Source organism: Talpa europaea (assembly GCF_964194135.1).
Source record: "Talpa europaea genome assembly, chromosome: 9".
NCBI classification, from domain to species: Eukaryota; Metazoa; Chordata; class Mammalia; order Eulipotyphla; family Talpidae; genus Talpa; species Talpa europaea.
The window spans coordinates 11819556-11838686 of record NC_140076.1 but is presented as its reverse complement, the minus strand read 5'-3'; the positions used below and the strand labels follow the sequence as shown (position 1 = coordinate 11838686).

The 19131-nt window shown below is 54.8% G+C and overlaps 2 protein-coding genes across 2 annotated transcripts in view; one reads left to right on the top strand and one right to left on the bottom strand.

Moving 5' to 3' along the window:
- Nucleotides 1-4290, top strand: part of HSPG2 (heparan sulfate proteoglycan 2) — a gene marked incomplete at both ends in the record, with an annotated part of 93524 nt that extends 89234 nt beyond the window's left edge. Inside the window, 10 exon segments of the mRNA XM_084243714.1 lie at nt 105-349; nt 705-876; nt 979-1101; nt 1199-1252; nt 2723-2798; nt 2880-2955; nt 3105-3175; nt 3351-3434; nt 3865-3968; nt 4118-4290. Coding sequence (XP_084099840.1) covers nt 105-349; nt 705-876; nt 979-1101; nt 1199-1252; nt 2723-2798; nt 2880-2955; nt 3105-3175; nt 3351-3434; nt 3865-3968; nt 4118-4290 — 1178 coding nt within the window.
- Nucleotides 4291-5277: 987 nt separating this feature from the next.
- Nucleotides 5278-15313, bottom strand: LDLRAD2 (low density lipoprotein receptor class A domain containing 2; the record flags this gene model as incomplete). The annotated part of the gene is made up of 7 exons (XM_084244099.1): nt 5278-5299; nt 5733-5808; nt 5913-6002; nt 6394-6483; nt 9322-9453; nt 11377-11817; nt 15232-15313. 7 exons carry the CDS (start codon nt 15311-15313, stop codon nt 5278-5280), a joined length of 933 nt encoding a protein of 310 aa, XP_084100225.1.
- Between the last annotated feature and the right edge of the window lie 3818 nt (nt 15314-19131).

Genomic DNA, 19131 nt, shown 5'->3' with positions numbered 1-19131 from the left:
TGCAACACCGGGACACAGTAGAAAGTCCTCTGTCTGCTCAGCACTCAAGGGCGGGGCAGGGCAGGGTGATCTGCGTGCCCAGCCCAACCCATTGTCCTCCCCAGGGCTGGCCATCCTGCGGAGCCCCGAGCCGCTGGCCCTGGGCCGCTGGCACCGCGTGTTTGCCGAGCGCCTCAACAAGGATGGGAAACTGCAGGTGAACGGCGGCCGCCCCGTGCTGCGCTCCTCTCCGGGCAAGAGCCAGGGCCTCAACCTGCACACCTTCCTCTACCTGGGTGGCGTGGAGCCCTCCGTGCAGCTGCCCCCAGCCGCCAACGTCAGCACTCACTTCCGGGGCTGTGTGGGCGAGGTGAGGAACAGTCTCGGGAGCATGGGTGGGTGAGAAGGTACTGACTGGGCCCCTCCACCCACAGCCAGCCCAGGGTCCTGGGGATCAGACCCCTCACCCTGAGCCTCTGTTTCTTCCTCTGTAAAAAGGGGGCTACCAATACCTGCTTGGAAAGGTTGTACTAAGGATTGACTGCACTGATGGATGGTGCCGGCACACAGCAGGGATGTGTGTCATATCCCCCCTCCCCTGCCCTAGAATCTCAACCAGTTCCAACTTGGGTTCCCAGCTGCTCTGTGCTGCCTCCTCCCCGCTGGCTTAGCTGTGCCTTTGCCTCCTGCAGCTCTTGAGTCCCGCAATGTCACTGTGCCCACAGGTGTCAGTGAATGGAAAGCGGCTGGACCTCACCTACAGCTTCCTGGGCAGCCGGGGCATCGGGCAGTGCTACGACAGCTCCCCGTGCGAGCGCCAGCCCTGCCAGCACGGCGCCACGTGCATGCCCGCCGGAGAGTACGAGTTCCAGTGCCTGTGTCGAGATGGCTACAAAGGTGTGTGCCAGCCTGGGTCCTCAGAGGACCTCCCTGGGAGGGAGTGGTACCTGGGGTCAGCGCCCCTCCAGCCCGCCCCCTCATTCCTGCGCTGGCCCACAGGAGACCTCTGTGAGCACGAAGAGAACCCCTGCCGACTCCGTGAACCCTGCCTGCATGGGGGCACCTGCCAGGGCACCCGCTGCCTCTGTCCCCCCGGCTTCTCTGGCCTACGCTGCCAACAAGGTAACACCCCTCGCTTCTCTTCACTGCCCTCTTGGGGCCCTGGACCCAGTACTCATGGGTATCTGTGCCCACCAACTGAACCCTGTCTTCCCCATAGGCCCTGGACATGGCAGAGAGTCCGACTGGCATCTCGAAGGCAGCGGGGGCAACGGTACGTACTTGCTCTAGCAGCCAGAGAGGCCGGGTGGGCTGTCTCCTCCCTGGCTTCGGCTTTCCGCCCCCTCTCCCACTACAACGGGCCCAAGTGGGAATCTGCTGGGCACAGATTGGCAAAATAAAGGAGCTGGATCCTGCCTGTCCATACTGGCTAGGCCACCTTGGGCAGCCCCTTGAACCACTCTGACTGGTCTCCTCCTCTGCCTTCATGCTTTCCATCAGCAAACATCTGTGTGCCCATCCTCGCCCTGAGAGCAGTAAGACTGTAGAACCTGTGAGAATGAGGGTCCTGCCTTATTTACCTTATACTTACATTTGCCAACTGTGTGACTTTTGATCAGTCACTTAACCTCTCTGTTCATTGCTTTTCTTATGTATAAAATAGAAAGAAATAACATCCTTCCACAATATTTTACATAAAATGTTATGTGAGAGAAAAATCTATTTAGTATATTTAAATGCTTAGAAAAATGTCTAGTGGGTAGAGATTGGGTATAGAATGTTAGCTCTTGTTAACACTATATCTAAGTCATGGGATTATTATACGGATTTAGTTCAATGAAATGGTGTTTGTACCCTGCACAGTGACTAGCATGCAGTAGGAGCTTGGGAAATGTTAGCTGTTACCCCTGCCCCTGTAGCTACCAGGCCCACAGTAGCCAGCACTGGCCTTGGATGGGTATGAGCAGATGGGACATGAAGGCCCAGGTTGCCATCCACGCTCCTGACCTCCTGGGCAAGTCCTTCACCCCCTGAACCTAGTCTCCCTCTGGGTGATGGAGGAAGCACAAGGGCTCTGGATCTCTTATGCGTATAGGCCTAGGTGGCCAACTCTTCTAGTTTGCTCAGGCCTGATGGGTTTCTCCAGATGTGGCACTTTCAGAGCTAAACCCAGGGTCAAACTTGGTAAATGGGGGTTGCCCTATCTGGACCCTACTCACTTCATAAATTAAAATATATAGGATTCCAAGGGGGCCAATTATACTTAAATAAAAATAAAGGTACATCATTAATACAAATAAATAAATAAATAAAGTATGCTTCCATAAGGTCATCAAAATACTTAAATGTTTCTGATTTGCAATATGTGCTGCTTTATTATCATATTAAATAATAAGATCCAATGAGAGGCCTAATAGCTACCAATTAGCGTCAACAAGCATGAACATTGTTTTAAAATATTTGCACCTGCTAACGTGATACAGCATCACCTGCTAGTGACAAAGCCACAGTTTTGCTGCTGCCCCTTGGTTCACTGGCTCCCAACATCACTGGGGACAGCTCAATTTCAGTGAGTTGTGATGTTTTTCCATCCAAGTTCACAGCCCTCCCGGGTATCCAGGGACTGTGGGTCATCGCCCTCTTGGAGGTACACGTCAGGCTAGAGGTGGGGGTCGGGGGAACCGAGGTGAGATGGATGCTCAATACAGGCGAGCAGGTGTCTCACCGTCCCGTTCCCCTGCAGACGCCCCTGGGCAGTATGGAGCCTATTTCCATGATGACGGCTTCCTAGCCCTCCCCAGCAGCGTCTTCTCCAGGAGGTGAGAAAGGTGTTGGAAGGGCTTGTGGATTGCAGGGGAGGAGGGTGGCAGGTTAGGTGCTCACCTGCTGCTCCCCCACAGCCTGCCCGAGGTGCCCGAGACCATCGAGCTGGAGGTTCGGAGCAGCACTCCCAGCGGCCTCCTGCTCTGGCAGGGTGTGGTAAGTGTGGACATCCAGCCCAGTACCTCACGCTTCCAGCCTCCTGGTGGCCAGCGCAGTGGGAAAGAAGAAGGCTGTGACCACAGCCACTGGGGACCTCAGTTCTCCAGGCTGAGCACCCCAAAAACCCTGTGCTTCCCTGGCAGGAGCTGGGAGAGGTTGGCCGAGGCCAGGACTTCATCAGTCTCGGGCTTCAGGATGGGCACCTTGTCTTCAGGTGGGTCCTGGCACCTGACCCTTCCCTGGCACCCCCTCAGCCACCTTTACTCAGTCCCCTGGCTCCTCTATGGGAAGCTATAGCTCCCAGTGTCCCAGTCACACACCACCACAGCCTTCCCGCCCGCGCTGCAGTCCTGCCCCAGCTCATACTTTCTGGGCCTATGTGACTGCAGCTACCAGCTGGGCAGTGGGGAGGCGCATCTTGTCTCTGAGGACCCCATCAATGATGGCGAGTGGCATCGGGTGACGGCACTGCGGTAAGGGAACCCACCCAGGCACTGCGGAGAGGGGCCCAGCATTCTAGAGGGGGACTGCAGAGAGGCGGGCATGAGTTCTGGGAAATAAGAACTTGAAGCCAGGGTCCAGGAGAGCCCACCAGCCAGAGCATAGACCCCCCCCCCCCCCGGGGGCAGCACATCGGTCAAGTCCTCCCCCCACCCCCTCCTTGCCCCCGCCCGGGACCATCACTCCATGGGGGGCAGGCGAGTGAGCAACTCGGGGATGGAAGAAACCTGGGAGGGGGACCTGGAAGCAGCATTTGTGGAGCCAGCTCTCGCCAGTGGAGGGAGAAAAGATCTCAGGGGTCAGTGGGGGCGACTTCTCCGTCCAGAATCAGTGGTGGAGGGAAGGGACCGACACAGGAGGGTAGGGGTAGGTGCTCAGACACCTGACCCCATTCCACCGCAGCAAGGGCCGGAGAGGCTCCATCCAGGTGGACGGCGAGGAGCTGGTCACCGGCCAGTCCCCGGGCCCCAACGTGGCGGTCAACACCAAGGGCAGCATCTACATCGGTAAGTTCTGGGCTCAGGCCTTGTGCAGGCATCAGGCCCCTCCTGGGGCCAGGAGGGAAGCGGGACTCCTGCAGAGCTACAGCACATGGCCCTGGCGCCTCACATGGGACCCCTGGAGCTGATGGGCCGGTCCTCTCCCTTCCCCACAGGTGGAGCCCCCAATGTGGCCACACTGACCGGGGGCAGGTTCACCTCGGGCATCACGGGCTGTATCAAGAACCTGGTGCTGCACTGTGCCCGGCCCGGCGCCCCGCCCCCACAGCCACTGGACCTACAGCACAGCGCCCGGGAGGGGGCCAACACACGCCCCTGCCCCTCGTAGGCACTGGCCTGACCCACATGGACTCCCGGGCAGCGCCCCAGCCCCACAATGTCGAGTATATTATTATTAATATTATTATGAATATTTTGTAAGAAACTGAGGCAATGCCACGCTTTGCTGCTACTGCCCTGGGCTGGACTGAGGGGTGGGTCACCCCCACTCACATCCTTGGGCAAGCCACAGGCCGGCAGGCAAGGCAGTTGGATGGAAGCGAGTGCCTCAGAGGGCCGCCCGGACTTAGGCTCAGGCATGGTGGCTGAGTGGGCTTAGAACGGCGCCACTGTCCCTCCATGGAGCCCCCAAGGTAGAGCCGGGCCACCCGCTCTGCAGCTCTTGAGCAGCCCTTGTTCCTACAAGAGCCACCCTCTGCATCCAGCCTGGAGCAGGGCATGGCAGGGCCTTTGCCACCCTCTTCTGGGTTGGGAAAGCTCTTCAGTGCCAGCTGTGGAGCAAAAGTCAGCTCACCCGTGAGCAGGCAGCCCTCACCCAACCCATGTCCCAGCCGCCCCCTCCTGCCAAATCTTCCTGGCCTGCATCGTCCCATCCCACCCCACCCCCATGGCCACCTAGGACCCCTGCCTTCTGGGGCTGCTAGGGAAACCACCCCCACCCTTACCAGGAGCTGCTACAGGCAGAGCCCAGCACTGAGAGGGCCCCCGCCTACACCAGGCCATATCCCCCCACTGATCTGGAAGTGAAGGCCCAGGGGACATGGGGGGAGGGAGTGTTGGTGATCAAAAGAGTTAGTGCCTTGAGTAGGGGATGCGGGGACTCGTGACTGGGAGGAGCCGGAAGGGGCCATGACAGCCCTGCCCCATCTGTGGGAGCCCGAGGGCCCAACTGGAGACAGCGCCCTCCCCACCAGCAGCCCCAGACTGTGGGGTCAGGACACCTGGCCTCTTGTGTGCTAGAAGGGACCCTCCTGTGGTCTTTGTCTTGATCTTTCTTAATAAACGGTGCTATCCCCGCCAGGGCCGTCTCCTGGGTCTAGGGCTTGGTTGGGCGGGACCTGAGGATGAACAGGGATGGGGCAAAACTGGGCCGGTTCGGTCTGGAAGTGAGCGAGGGCCCCACTCCCTGCTCTTGGCCCATCTAGCAGAGGGCCAGCCCTCATGCCAGCTGCGGTCAGGTCCTCACCTCCTGTGACCATCACATCACCCTGTGAGGCAGGAGCCCCCACTCTCCAGGAGAGCAGACGAGTCAGGCCCAAAAGCCGACGGCCTTGGGAGGGGTGGGGGTCTGTCTGACCCCAGAGCCCACCCTTCTGCCTCTGATGCCTGCAGCCTCTCTAGAGATGGCCTTCCTGACCCTGGGAGGCTGGCCCACGCGGCCGCAGCCCTCCTGGAGCCACCCGACCAGGACTCAGGTAACAGATGGTACAGCCAAGACTGAGGCCACGGGCACCAGCCCAGCAGGCCAGCCGACTGGAGGAGCAGCAGCACCAGAGGAGGCCCACGAGGAGGCCGGTGGAGGCCAGGATCAGCAAGGAGGCCAGTGCCACCCCCTGCAGTCGGGGACCTGTAGAAGGAAAGGGAGAGCACTCGAGTCTGGCCTGGGCTCGTGTCCTCTGGAGAGGGGACTGCGTGATCTTGGTGGAAGGAGGGGAAGCAAGTGCCACTGACCTTCCCGAGTTATGCCTGGTTGTTTGGGGTCCGGGTCTGCAATGGGACTCCTGTCGGCCACAGTGTGGAGGGTGCCTGCAGACCCCAGAGCTGGTGGGAGAGTCGGGAGCGTGGCGGCATCACCGTGCATACTCCCTGCTTGACTGGGCACCAGAGAGGGGCCTGTAGTGGAGACGAGAGCCCACATGCTGACATTACCCCTTCTCGGGCATGACTAGGCCCAGTTTAACCGTCCCCAGACCTCTCTGAATAGCAGTGGTTCCACTTTACATATAAGGGGAGAGAGGCACAGCGAGGTTAAGTCACTTGCCCAGGTTCCAGAACAGGGAGTGCTGGGGGGCCCTGCACACAGCTGCCTGCTCCAGGCCTGTGTCTGTGAAGGCCTGGGAAAGGGAGAGCTCTCGGGCCTCGCCTGGGCTCACGTCCTCTGGAGAGGGACCACGTGATCTTGGCGGAAGAAAGGAAAGCAAGTGCCACTGACCTTCCCAAGTTGCGCCTGGTTGTTCGGGGTCCAGGTCTGTGATGGGACTCCTGTTGGCCGTAGTGCGGAGGGTGCCCGCAGACCCCAGAGCTGGGGGGAGAGTCAGGAGTGTGGGAGGACTTCTCTGTGTACCGAGCACCACGCTAGGGCCAGCCCTTATGGCGATTCACTTAAGGTTTCTGACAACTCGGGCCTCCCCTGATGGCGCAGGCAGGTGAGCTCCGCACTGGGAAGCTGTCCGCAGCCTCTGCAGCGCCAGTTGGATCCCGGCCAACCGGCGAGGGTCCCACATGGTGCAGCAGACCTCTCCTGTCGCGCCCGCTGCTCCTCTCAGCAGTGTATTTCATCAGTTTGCCTGTTCTGTTCCCCACTCTGTCTCTAGTGAATCCTCTCACTCTCCCGCGCCTCTAGCCTGTACCCCGGTTCTTGTATAAATGAATAAATCTTAAAAAGAAAAAGTTTCTGACAACTCTGAAAGCTTGGGTTTATCACCCCACCTTACAGACAAGGAGACAGACATGGAGAGGTCCATTCATCCACTCACTTGACCAGTATTTCTGCAACTACTCTACCCCAGGCATTGCTCTAGGAACTGGGAAATGTGACCATGAGCTAAATACACAAAAATATCATCTCTGGAATTGGCATTTTAGGGTGGGAAGTTCACAATACAGAAAGCTCAGGTCAAATGGAGACAGGTGCTATGGAGAAAAATTAAGCAGGGTAAAGGGGTAGAGCGTTGGGCTAGGGGCGGGGTTGCTGGTTTTCTTTCTATTTTTTTAATTTTTTTAAAGATTTATTTATACATATAAGAACTGGGGTACAGGCCAGAGGTGCAGGGGGGTGAGAGGATTCACCAGAGACAGAGTGGGGAGCAGAACAGGCAGATCTACTGAAATACACTGCTGAGGGGAGCAGCGGGTGAGACAGGAGAAGTCTGCTGCACCATGTGGGCTGCTCCCTGGCTGGCGGGGGATCCAACTCATGTTGCAGAGGCTGCAGATTGCTTCACAGTGCTGTGCTTAACCCTTTGCACCACCAGGGAGGCCCTGGTTTTTTTCTATTATAGTAAAATATACCAAACAAAATTTACCATCTTAACTTTTTTAAGTGGACAGTCAGCGGCATAAACTATATTCCTATTGTACAGTCATCGCCGGAATTATTTTCATCTTGCAAAACTAAAACTCACCCATTGACCCTCTCCCATCGCTCCTCCATACAGCCCCTGGCAGCATCCTACTTTCTGCCTCTGACTGTTCTAGGCACCTGAGAAAAGTGAAATCATGCAGACTGCCCTGTTGGTGACCCTTATTTCACCCAGCATAATGTCCTCCAGGTCCACCCACATAATAATGTGTGTCAGAATTCCCTTCCTTTTTAGGACCGAATAATATTCCACCGTGTGTACATGTGCGTTTTGTTGGTTCATGTGTGGGTGGACACAGGACTCCTGTTTTTCAATGAGCACTCTCTGTGGGTGAGTGTTGAGCGGAGACCTGCAGGGGACAAAGGAACCCACATGGAAATCGCTGAGAGCCTTCCAGGCGGAGCCCAGAGCAGCACAAGAGCCGAGGGAGTGAGCAGGCAGCGTGGGTGGTGACATGGGCGGTGACTCCGGGCCTGTGGGCCCTGCAGGCTGTGCTTTTGCTGAGTGAGACAAGGCCTCTGGAGGGTGCTGAGCAGGAGTCATGATGTGACTTAGAGTTTAAAAGCCTCCCTGCTCCACCATAAGTGTGGGCTGCACCTAATGACTTCCTTCCAAAGGCAACGGTGTGGAAGGAGGAGGCAGAGAGAGTAACACTGGAGAAACCTAACAAACATGACCTCACCCCCGAGGCCAAGGCTAGCATCAGCGGTCACGGATCACGATCGCGGTGACTGCCTTGGTTGGGTGTGATGCGGTGGGATGGCCCTTGACCTCTGCGGTCTGACCCACAGCCCTGGTCTTAGGAAAAAAACATCAGGGAAATGCTGATGATGCAGGTGACTCAACAGCTTGGAAGAAGGGGAAGCTGGTGAGGAGCAGGATTGGGGGCTGGGGCTGCGGATCAGGAGTTCAGTTGGGGGCGAGTCAGGTGGGAGAGGCTGCCTGCACATCCGTGTGATGCCAAGGAGGGAGGCAGTTATGCAACAGGAGTTCAAAGACAGTCCAGCTGGCGAGAGAAAGGACACCACTGAGCATGTGGGTGGAAGGGGATGGAAGAGAGGATGGAGGAGCCGTGTTCACGGCACAAAGTGTCAGGGAGAGAACAAGGAGCCTCCGACAAAGGATTCTGAGGTGTGGCTTGAGAGGTAAGGGTGTGGCGTGCTCCGAAGCTGGATTCACTACTCAGCCAGGTGCTTTTTTTACCTTAAATAACCTGTTCATCGTACATGGCAGCCCTGATCAGGAGGTGGGCATGTCCATATCTCCAGGAAGGATCTTCCTGGGTGACCTGGTCCCCCATCCATAACCAAGAATGCTCATAGTTTGGCCACTCATAAGCTATGACCTGGGGAAGTCATTTCTCCTCCCAAGGCCTCAGTTTCTCCATCTATAAAATGTGGAAGTCCAACTAGATCAAGGGCTTTCAAGGTTAGTGGAGGGTCAAGTTCAGGTTCCTTGGTGGAGCATCAACACCCCCAAGTTCACTTAAATAAAACATCTCTCCTTTTAAGGAGAGATGCAAAGTTCCATTTAGGAAAAGTTTCCACCAGTTAAGTATCATTTGGAAGCAGCTGGCGATGTCTCTAGCATCGTTCCTGCTCTAAGTTGCTCTGATCCTCAGGTAGTCTGGTCTAAATCCATTCCCCCGTGTGCTCCCCGGATTCTCTGCTATCCCTGCCTCCAGCTTTCCCACAGGAGCCCTGACCCAGGGAAGGGAAATTAGAGCCGGACTTCCCTCCTCACGGCTCAGCAGGGCACAGAGCGTGCCCACCACTGACCTCTGCAGCTGGCTGGCGGCCAGGAAGCCTGGTCACTGCCATCGCCACAGTTGTCCATGTCCCAGGGGTCACACACCAGGCTCGGGGGAATGCACACGCCGTTCTGACACTGGAAGTAGGCACTGCAGGATCCTGGGACGGAGAGGGGACACATGAGGTGAGTATGTTGGGTCTCCCATGACACAGAAGGCCCTGCAATGAGCAAATGTGGGAGGTGTGAGCAAAGAGGGCTGTTTCCAGGTGTGTGTGGATGACAGTGTGGATGAGCTTTTCATAGGGGAGAAGTATGTGATCACGAGTGTGATGATATTGGTGGTGGTGGTGGTGATGGTGACAGTTTTTGAGTCCCTATTCCATGCCAGGCGCCCTTGTAAACACTTCATTCACATCTCAGCTCATTAAGTTCTCGCAATAGTCCTGGGGGATAAATGTTGCTATTAGCCCTACTTTTTAGAAATGAGAAGGAGAAGGCACAGGAAGGTCGGGTCCCTTGATCAAGACTACACAGCTTGAATCTAAGCAGCAGAGAGGGAATTCAGTCCCCCCACACCTCTGGCCTATACCCCAAATCTTCTAATAAATATAAAAAAAAAATTCACACTATGCACAACCCCAGGGTAGAAGAAAGAAAAGTGGGACTTGGGCCTCCCCGGTGGCGCAGCGGTTGAGCGTTGGGTTGCGAAACTGCGCGCGGCCTCTGTGGCGCCGGTTCGATCCCCGGCTGCTCCCCGGCCACCAGAGGAGGGTCCCACATGGCGCGCAGACCTCTCCTGCCGCGCGCTGCTCCCCTCAGCAGTGTACTTCGGTCCTTCTGCCTGCTCTGCTCCCCGCTCTGGCTCTGGTGAATTCTCTCACCCTCCCGTGCTTCTGACTGTACCCAGTGCATGTATAAACAAAACAAACAAACAAACCAGCAAACAAATAAATAAAGCATGCCTCTATAAAAAAAAAAAAAAAAGAAAAGTGGGACTTGACTGAAGAGACACCTGGGGACATTTTCCAACTCAGTGTTAAAGGACTGTCCAGGGCCTGGAGGGCAAGGGCTAGTTCTTGGTGTACCTGTGCTGGATCTCGGAGACCTCCGTGTTCTTGTCCTGAAGTTCCACGATCCCATGTTTAATTGTCTAGTCTGGATATTTTAAGGGGCTATAAAGCTTCTCCAAGGTTTTGGAGTCTCCTGGGCTTGGGCAGCTCATCTGTTCTCCATCACTGGACACAGCCTCTGCTGTGACATCAGCGGGTTGTGTCTAATCCTTGAGGGACTGACTGTGCTGAGGCCTTGAACTCGGCTTGAGGGACGCCAGCAGTTACAGGCCAGCTCTTTCACATCAGAATAGGGAGGCCTTGGGCACTTAATCTCCCCAAGGCTGCTTCCCATCTGTGAATAGGAGGGTAAGAGTCTCAGCAGAGGAGAGTTTGTGAGGAATGGATGAAATCAGGCATGCAAAAGCCAAAGGCACTGTTTCCCACGTGGTTATTAACATCAGTTCCTTTCCTTGCTTAAGTGGGTCTCTGTCACAATCACCAGAGCCCTAATTAGTCAAACATCAGAAGGGCTGGCCCAGGACAGAGGTGCCAGAGTGTGAACATGAGATGAGTTGTGTGGAAGTGTGCAAGGTGGCACTGTGTGTGTGATGTTAGCTGTGCATGTGTGCAGCGTGAGACGTATGTATGGGCTGTGTGTTGTAGAGTGTAAGGCATCTAAATATGCTCGGTTGTAAGCTGTGTGTATGTGACGAACACGTGCAGTGTGTGGAGTTCGAGTGTGAGGTGTGTAAGTACGTGGGAGTGGGAATTGTGAGTGCAGGCTGAGTGAGGGTCAGGTGCTGGCAGGTGTCTGCTGCCCACATCCACGGAACACATAGTGGAATTAGTTCTTTGGGTCCGGAATGTCCGGTCCTGCGACGCCCTAAGGCAGGAATCAGCCACCACCTGCTCACCCTCTTAGGACCCAGCCCCCTCCATCTTCTGCTGTTCCAAGAGCCCCAGTGGTGGCTCCAGGGAGCAGCTACCCCAGCCTGGAGGACCCAGTCTTGGACAACAGCCCCAACCCACCCAAACGGAAAGAGGTGACTTCTCCCACGAAGTCCACGCGGGGCTGGCGGCCTCTGGTGACCAGGCGCAGGCCCAGGAAGGGTCCGGAGGACGCCACCGGGGCGGGGATGGTCAGGCCGCAGAGCGGGTCCCCAAGGGGTCGGGGCGCCCCCGAAGGGCCCTCGTAGAACTGCAGGTAGGATCCCGGGAAGCACCGGTCGGGCGGCTCCGGGGAAGACGCGCTGGCGTTGGCCGCGGGGGGCGCGGGGGGCGCGGGGGTCAGGCTGTACACCAGGAAGAAGCGGAACTGGAAGCGGATGCTGTCGTCGGGGGCCGCCGCGCGTACCCAGAGCGCGCAGTCGGTGTCGGGGGCCACGAAGTAGAACCTGCGGGATGCGGAGTGCGAGCGCAGCAGCAGCCCGGGCCCCTGCCGCGTCTGCCCGCAGAGGTCCACCAGGTCGGCTGCGCGAAAAGCACGGACCCTGGAACCACGCGTCCAGGTTCCCAGCCTGGCCCTGCCCCTGCTCGCTGTGTGACCCCAAGTAAGTCACTCGCCTTCTCTGAGCCTCAGTTGCCTCATGGGTAAAATGGGGGTGATTAAGCAATGTCAAAATTTTGTGAGGATTAAATAATGTAAGTTCTCGGTTCTCCCTGGTGGCGCAAGGGGTTAAGCACGGCACAATGAAGCAATCCACAGCCTCTGCAGCTCGGGTTCGATTCCTGGGCGACCAGGGAGAAACCCACATGGCGAGGCAGACCTCTCCTGACTCACCCGCTGCTCCCCTCAGCAGTGTGTTTTGGTCAGTCTGCCTGTTCTGTTCCCCACTCTGTCTCTGGTGGATCCTCTCTCTCTCGCTCTCTCTCTCTCTCTCTCTCTCTCTCTCACACACACACACACACACACACACACCAAAACGATAAGATGTGCTTCAGAATTTTCCAGATTTTAGAAAGATAATATGATGTATGTAAGGTTTTTTATGTTGCACCCCAAATGGCTTCTGCAGCAGCCCTCTTATTTTCGAGGGCAAATAATGACATGAACAGCACCCTGTCAGTTCAGGTCAGGTGCTGCCAGTAAATTTTTTTTTATATAAGTTTTTTTTTTTTTTAATAGAGGCATGCTTTATTTATTTATTTATTTGTTTCTTTGTTTGGTTATACATGCACTGGGTACAGTCAGAAGCGCGGGAGGGGGAGAGAATTCACCAGAGCCAGAGTGGGGAGCAGAGCAGGCAGAAGGACCGAAGGACACTGCTGAGGGGAGCAGCGGGCGGCAGGGGAGGTCTGCGCGCCATGTGGGACCCTCCTCCTGTGGCCGGGGAGCAGCTGGGGATCGAACCGGCGCCGCAGAGGCTGCCGGCAGCCTCTCAACCCAGCGCTTAACTGCTGCGCCACCGGGGAGGCCTCACTGCCAGTAAATTATTGAAGAGCAAATTTGCTTTGCAGAAGCGTTTGTATTCTGGACTTGAAACTAAAGGATTGTGGACATGTGTTCATGTCCTGACAGTGCCTGGAGGTGAATGAGTGTTAGAGAGTATGAGAATGGAGGAGGGCAGGGGGTGTGGATTAACACCCGCCCATCCAGCAGCCATTCCCTGTGTCTCCTTGCTAAATGAACCCTGATTTCCTTCAGCTGTCAAGGACCAGCATGTCAGCACCCCACGTGACGGGCCTAAACCAAGCCTTGTAATTCTCACTCACTTCACCAGTTTTAGGGATTGGCTTGGGACCTGGTTCAGGCCAGTGCGATTTAAGGAGAAGTTTGCTGGAGGATCCTGGGATTAGAGGTTCCTGGTTGTTTTATTTATTTGTTTGTTTGTTTAAAGAGGGAGAACTGTGTGGTAAGAAGGTTCTTCCTGCCCTTTTTTTTTTTTTTTAAAGATTTATTTATTTATACAAGCACTGGGTACAGTCAGAAGCGCGGGAAGGTGAGAGAATTCACCAGAGCCAGAGCAGGGAACAGAACAGGCAGACTGATGAAGTACACTGCTGAGGGGAACAGCGGGCGCGGCAGGAGAGGTCTGTTGCACTATGTGGGACCCTCACCGGCGGCCAGGGATCGAACCGGCTCTGCAGAGGCTGCCGGCAGCTTCGCAGCCCAGCGCTCAACTGCTGCGCCACCAGGGGAGGCCCTCTTCCTGCTTTTGAAAGCTGTTCTGTGGATGTGATGCCCAGGGCCTTAGCAACCATTCTGCCAGGATGAGGTCATGAGCATGATGGGGAAGCTCCAACTCAAACTACTGAATGAACATCTCTGACTCACCTGTGCCCACTCTTGTTTTGTTTTTTAAAGATTTATTTATGCATACAAAAGCTGGGGTGTAGGGCAGAAAGGCGGGGGCGGGGGGGGTTGTTGAGAGGATTCACCAGAGACAGAGTGGGGAACAGAACAGGCAGCTTGACTGAAATACCTGCTGAGGGAAGCAGTGGGTGAGACAGGAGAGGTCTGTCATGCCATGTGGGTAGCTCCATGGCTGGGGATTGAACTCGTGCTGCAGTGGCTGGCAACAGCTTGACAGTGCTGAGACTTAACCCCTGTGCCACCAGGGAGGCCCATGCTCGAAGAGCTCTTCTTGAGTGAAATAAGTGTCCTATGGTTAGAGGGAGAAGAGTAGGTGACTTTTTTGGTGTGTGATAGGTGCCTGAGGACCAGCCTGGGTGTGAAGCTTCAGGGAAGAAATTTTCCATCAGGACTCAGAATGTGAGAGCACTTTCCTGCATCTGTGTGGGCCTATGAAAGTCAGAGTCAGGTGCCTCCCTAGTGGTGCAAGGGGTTAAGATGCAGCACTATGGAGCTATCAGCAGCTACTACAGGCATGAATTAGATCCCCAGTCAGGGAGGTGACCCACATGGCGCAGCAGACCTCTCCCATCTCGCCCGCTGCTCCCCTCAACAGTGTATTTCAGTCAATGTGCCTGTACTGTTCCCCACTCTGTCTCTGGTGACTCCTCTCACCACCACCCCCCACACACACACACACATCTGTCCTGTATCCCAGTTCTTGTATGCATAAATCTTTATTTTTATTTTTATTTATTTTTTTATAGAGGCATGTTTATTTATTTATTTATTTATTTATTTATTCATTCATCCATTCATTCATTCAAGCACTGGGTACAGTCAGAAGCGCGGGAGGGTGCAAGAATTCACCAGAGCCAGAGCAGGGAGCAGAGCAGGCAGAAGGACCGAAGTACACTGCTGAAGGGAGCAGCGGGCGGCAGGAGAGGTCTGCGCGCCATGTGGGACCCTCCTCCGGTGGCCGGGGAGCAGCTGGGGATCGAACCGGCACCGCAGAGGCCCGCAGGCAGCTTCACAACCCAGTGCTCAACTGCTGCGCCACTGGGGAGGCCCTATGCATAAATCTTTAAAAAAAAAGTCAGAGTCAGCCCTGGCATACAGGTGGGGGGAGGTCAGAGAGTGGGTAAAGGTAGTGCCTTCTGTGTGCCCAGCACTAAGTGTCTTGCAAGATCTTCATATGCACAATAATAATCTCTTACGGAGCAACGGCTTGTTGTTATTCCCATTTTACTGTTGAAGACACTAAGGCTCAGGGAGTTGAAGCAATGATCTCGAGTAGAAAGAAATGGTGTGAGTGAGTCTGACTCCAAAGCCCATGATATTTTCCATTGCCAAACCTCAAAAACTGTCCCTTACTCTGCCAGGTCCCTGTTTCTGGGTCACCTCAAGCCTTCCAGAGGGGCTTGAGGTGAACTTAGGGGGTGCCTGGCAAGATGAAGCAAAAGGTTTCCCCACCTCCCCCAACTCAAGGGATCCCAGCCCATATAGGTGAGGATTGATTGGGGAAATCCAGCCTCTAAGGGTGGTGGGGCCCAAACTTCCCGCCCACCCCAGTGGACCCCCCTCATACTCACCTGTGTCCAGAGCAGACACAATCAGAACAGCGGCCCCCAACAGGAGCAGCCTGAGGGGCAACTGTAGCAGACAAGCCTCCATCCAGGTCCTGCTATGCCCAGTAACGAGGCAGACCTGTGGACTCTTCACCTGGGGTCTTGGGGGAGACCAGGATGCGGGGACCTGCGAGTTAGCCAAGAGGCCAGCAGGTCACCAGGAACAAGGGGAGGCAGGTCCCCCAGCTCCTGGGTGTCTTTACACTGATGTATGTGCTCTCAGTTGCAGATCCTCCTTCAGATCAGGATTGTGTCCAGGGTTGCCTGGGAGATTTGGGGCCTGGGCTGGAGCTTGGAGAGATGATGGGGGAGGTTGTCTGCTCACTCCTTGGGGAAAAGGAACCAGGAAACTCAGATCCTGTTCAGCAGCAGGGCTGTTGGGGAGAGGGGGAGTACGGCTTCAGAGAGCTGCTACCTTCCTGGGTAAGTGGGCATCGTAGGACGTAAAGGAGGCCCAGGACTCCAAGGAGCCTCTGTGAGGGCCTACAGAAGCAGCACATGGTGAAAGAGTTCTGGACCAGCCTTTGGCTCTATTAGCACCAAAGTGTTCCTGTCTCAGGGCCTTTGCACTCCCAGCTCGCTCCCAGTGCTCTCCCATACCCCTCCTTCCATGGCTGCCTTCTTCAGGTCTTTCTGGTCTCAGCTTACAAGTCGCTTCTCAAATCGCACTTGCTGATTACCTAGTCTGGGTCAGCACTTTCCCTCCCTCTCACTCAATCACATCTCCCCAAATGATCCCAACACTCAGTTGAGCGTTAAGTTATGAAGCTGTCCGCAGCCTCTACAGCACCTGTTCAATCCCGGCTGGCTGGCGAGGGTCCCACAGGGCACGGCAGACCTCTCCTGTGCAAATGACAGGTTTTGAAACTTCAGCTTCCTGAGCTCCATGGCAGATCCTTTAGACCATGTGTCCTCATGGAGCCCCCCAGGCCTAGCCTTGGACCTCACATACATAGGATGTCAAGGGAGTGGCAAATGTCAGTCCTAGAAGAGAACCTTTAGATAGCAATGGGGTTTAACCTTCCCATAGGGTCCCAGACTGTGAGGTGGTGTCTTACGGGCTGCTGGGGCCTTCTGGAAACATGGTTACCTCTAGGTACACAATGATGACATCCATAGCTTCATCCAGCATAACGTGCACTGGGCAGACAGGATTCCAAGTACCCGCGTTATATTAAGTTACTAATCCTTACAAAATACCTGTGAGGTTGAAACTCTTTTTTTTTTTTTTAAGATTTATTCTAATTTATACAAGAACCCGGGTACAAGCCAGATGCGCGGGAGGGTGAGAGGATCCACCAGGGACAGAGTGGGGAACAGAACCGGCAGAACAACCGATATACACTGCTGAGGGGAGCAGCGGGCGAGACAGGAGAGGTCTGCCCCGCCATGTGGGTTGCTCCATGGCCAGCGGGGATCGAACCAGCACTGCAGAGGCTGCGGACAGCTTCACAGCACTGTGCTCAACCACCTGCACCACCAGGGAGGCCCGAGGTTGAAACTCTTATTTTCCTATATTATAGAAGAAAGAACTGAGGCTTGAAAATTTTTAGTTTTATAGGTGAAGGCGCCAGTAGCAAGTTTTGAAAAAGGCTGAGATGGTCCAGGGCCTTTCTTTTACACATAGGGAAATAAAGAAAAAAGATTATTGGCTCAACATCACACTTTCATTCTTAGCTTTTGGATGCCTACTCTGGGCCAGGCACTGTGCTATGATTTAGGGGTTCAGAGATCAACAGGTCATTCATGGAACTCAATTTTAGCAGGGGCCAATGGACCATATATACAATAAGAAACAAATTAACAAAAATAATTCCACTGATGCAACCTATGAAGCTATCTGCAGCCTCTGCAACATGAGTTCAATCCCCGGCCAGGGAGCAACCCACATGGCGCAGCAAACCTCTCCTGCCTTACCCGCTGCTCCCCTCAGCAGTGCATTTCATCAGTCTACCTGTTCTGCTCCCCGCTCCCCACTCTGTCTCTGGTGGATCCTCTCACCCTCCCGTGCATCTGGCCTGTACCCTGGTTCTTGTGTAAAATAAATAAATCTTTAAGAAAAATAAATCTTAAAGATTTATTTATGCATATAAGAACTGGGGTACATACAGGCCAGAGGTGCAGGGGTTGGGAAGATTCACTAGAGACAGAGTGGGGAGCAGGACAGGCGGATCTACTGAAATACATTGCTAAGGGGAGCAGCAGGCGAGTCAGGAGAAGTCTGCTGCACATGTGGGTCAGCACCTTGGCTGGGGGTCGAACTCATACTGCAGTGGCTGGCTTGATAGCACTATGACTTAACCTCTGTGCCACCAGGGAGGTCCTGGTTTTCTTGTTCATCTGTCTAATATTCATTTGATTGTTTGCTAGAAGAACCCAGAGAGGTAGAAGAATTTCCCTGGCACCCCTATAATGACAAGTAGTGTTTGGATCTCCAGGTCTGCCGGGGGGGAAGCATGGACTGGGGGTTTAATTGTTGGGAGTAGTCAGCGCATGGGTGGTATGTAAAGTTATAAGACAGGTGAGACTGCCAGGGAGTGAACATGAAAGAGGACCATGGCTGGCTTTCTGCGGCTGAGGAGGTGAGGCTCCGTGTGCGGTGGGCAGTGGAGGTTTGCCCTCGGGATTTGGGTTCTGGTAGCTGAGCGGCGGGTACCCGCGGTGATGACTTTCTACACCACGCATTAGACTGCTGATGAGGGTGATGTGAGCTGGAGTCTGAGCAAAAAAAAAAAGAGAGAGAGAGAGAGAGAGAGAAAGAGGACCACAGGCTTACACAGCGTCCTAACCCCCCTCCTGGGGAATTCCGCGGGCCCTCTCCGTTCTGGAGAAAAGCCTGTCCCCTAGGGGGCAGTCAAGGTCAACTCCAGGGGAGGCTCCTTGCTCTGCAGTAACTGAAAGTGGGCGGCCGCGCTCAGTAAGCCAAACTCTGTGACCCGCTTTTGCAAGTGTGGAAAGCACTTATAGGGAGGCCAAGCAAGAGTAGGAGTGTATTCAGGTCTGTCTGCCTGTCCTGTTACGGGGCTCAGGTTTTTAAAAGTAGATGGAAGGCAGGGAGAAATAATGGTAGGTCAAGGGAAAAGAGAAACAGAAAGTTCATGGTTGGCAAGCGCGCAGGCTGATCGTGTGCTTCTGGGGGTGAGGGCATGGGGACGGTTAACATTTATCCTTGGGGGATTTGGAAGGTTCAGACATCACAGGGTCACTCTAGCGCAGTGTCCCTGGCGGTTGTGCTTGTGCCCAGAAGCCCACTTTCAAAAGTAGGTTCATTCCTATTCCAACTGGTTTTCTCTGGTCAAGCCTGCTGCGTCTGTAAGATAAGTGGGAGGGGTTTCCACAAAAGCAAAATGGGAGTCAGGAGGCAAATCTTTTGCAAAAAAGTTTTGACCACCTTTTGCAAAACAAGCCCCAACTGGGGTTTCGCAACTGGGGTTTCGCTGCATCGTTGAAACAGTTGCTGCTGCGAGGCTACAGGACACCCCTTCGCTTACAGGCCCAGGGTGGTGGCAGCTCGCTAAGAAGAAAGGGCTTAGTATCTCAAGGTTTCTTCCCCAAGTTAAGGTGACTAGGGACGGAAAGGACAATTGTCCCACCCAATGAATGTGCCTTATTCTGTACAGTGGGGTCATCCCTAAGGGAATTTCCTCTCCATCCCCCTTGAGTCTTGGATATGGGCTCAATCATTTCATCTGTCACATTCTTTTATGCAATTTAGAGTTTGATAAGCTACTGGTAAATACTCATTGATGCCAATTCCAGGCCCAGAGCTTGGACTGCAAGCCCCGAGGCAAGTGTAACCATCTCCTTTCCTGAAGGCGGAAGTCAAAATCCAGACTGATTGGGCCTCCCCTGGTGGTGCAGAGG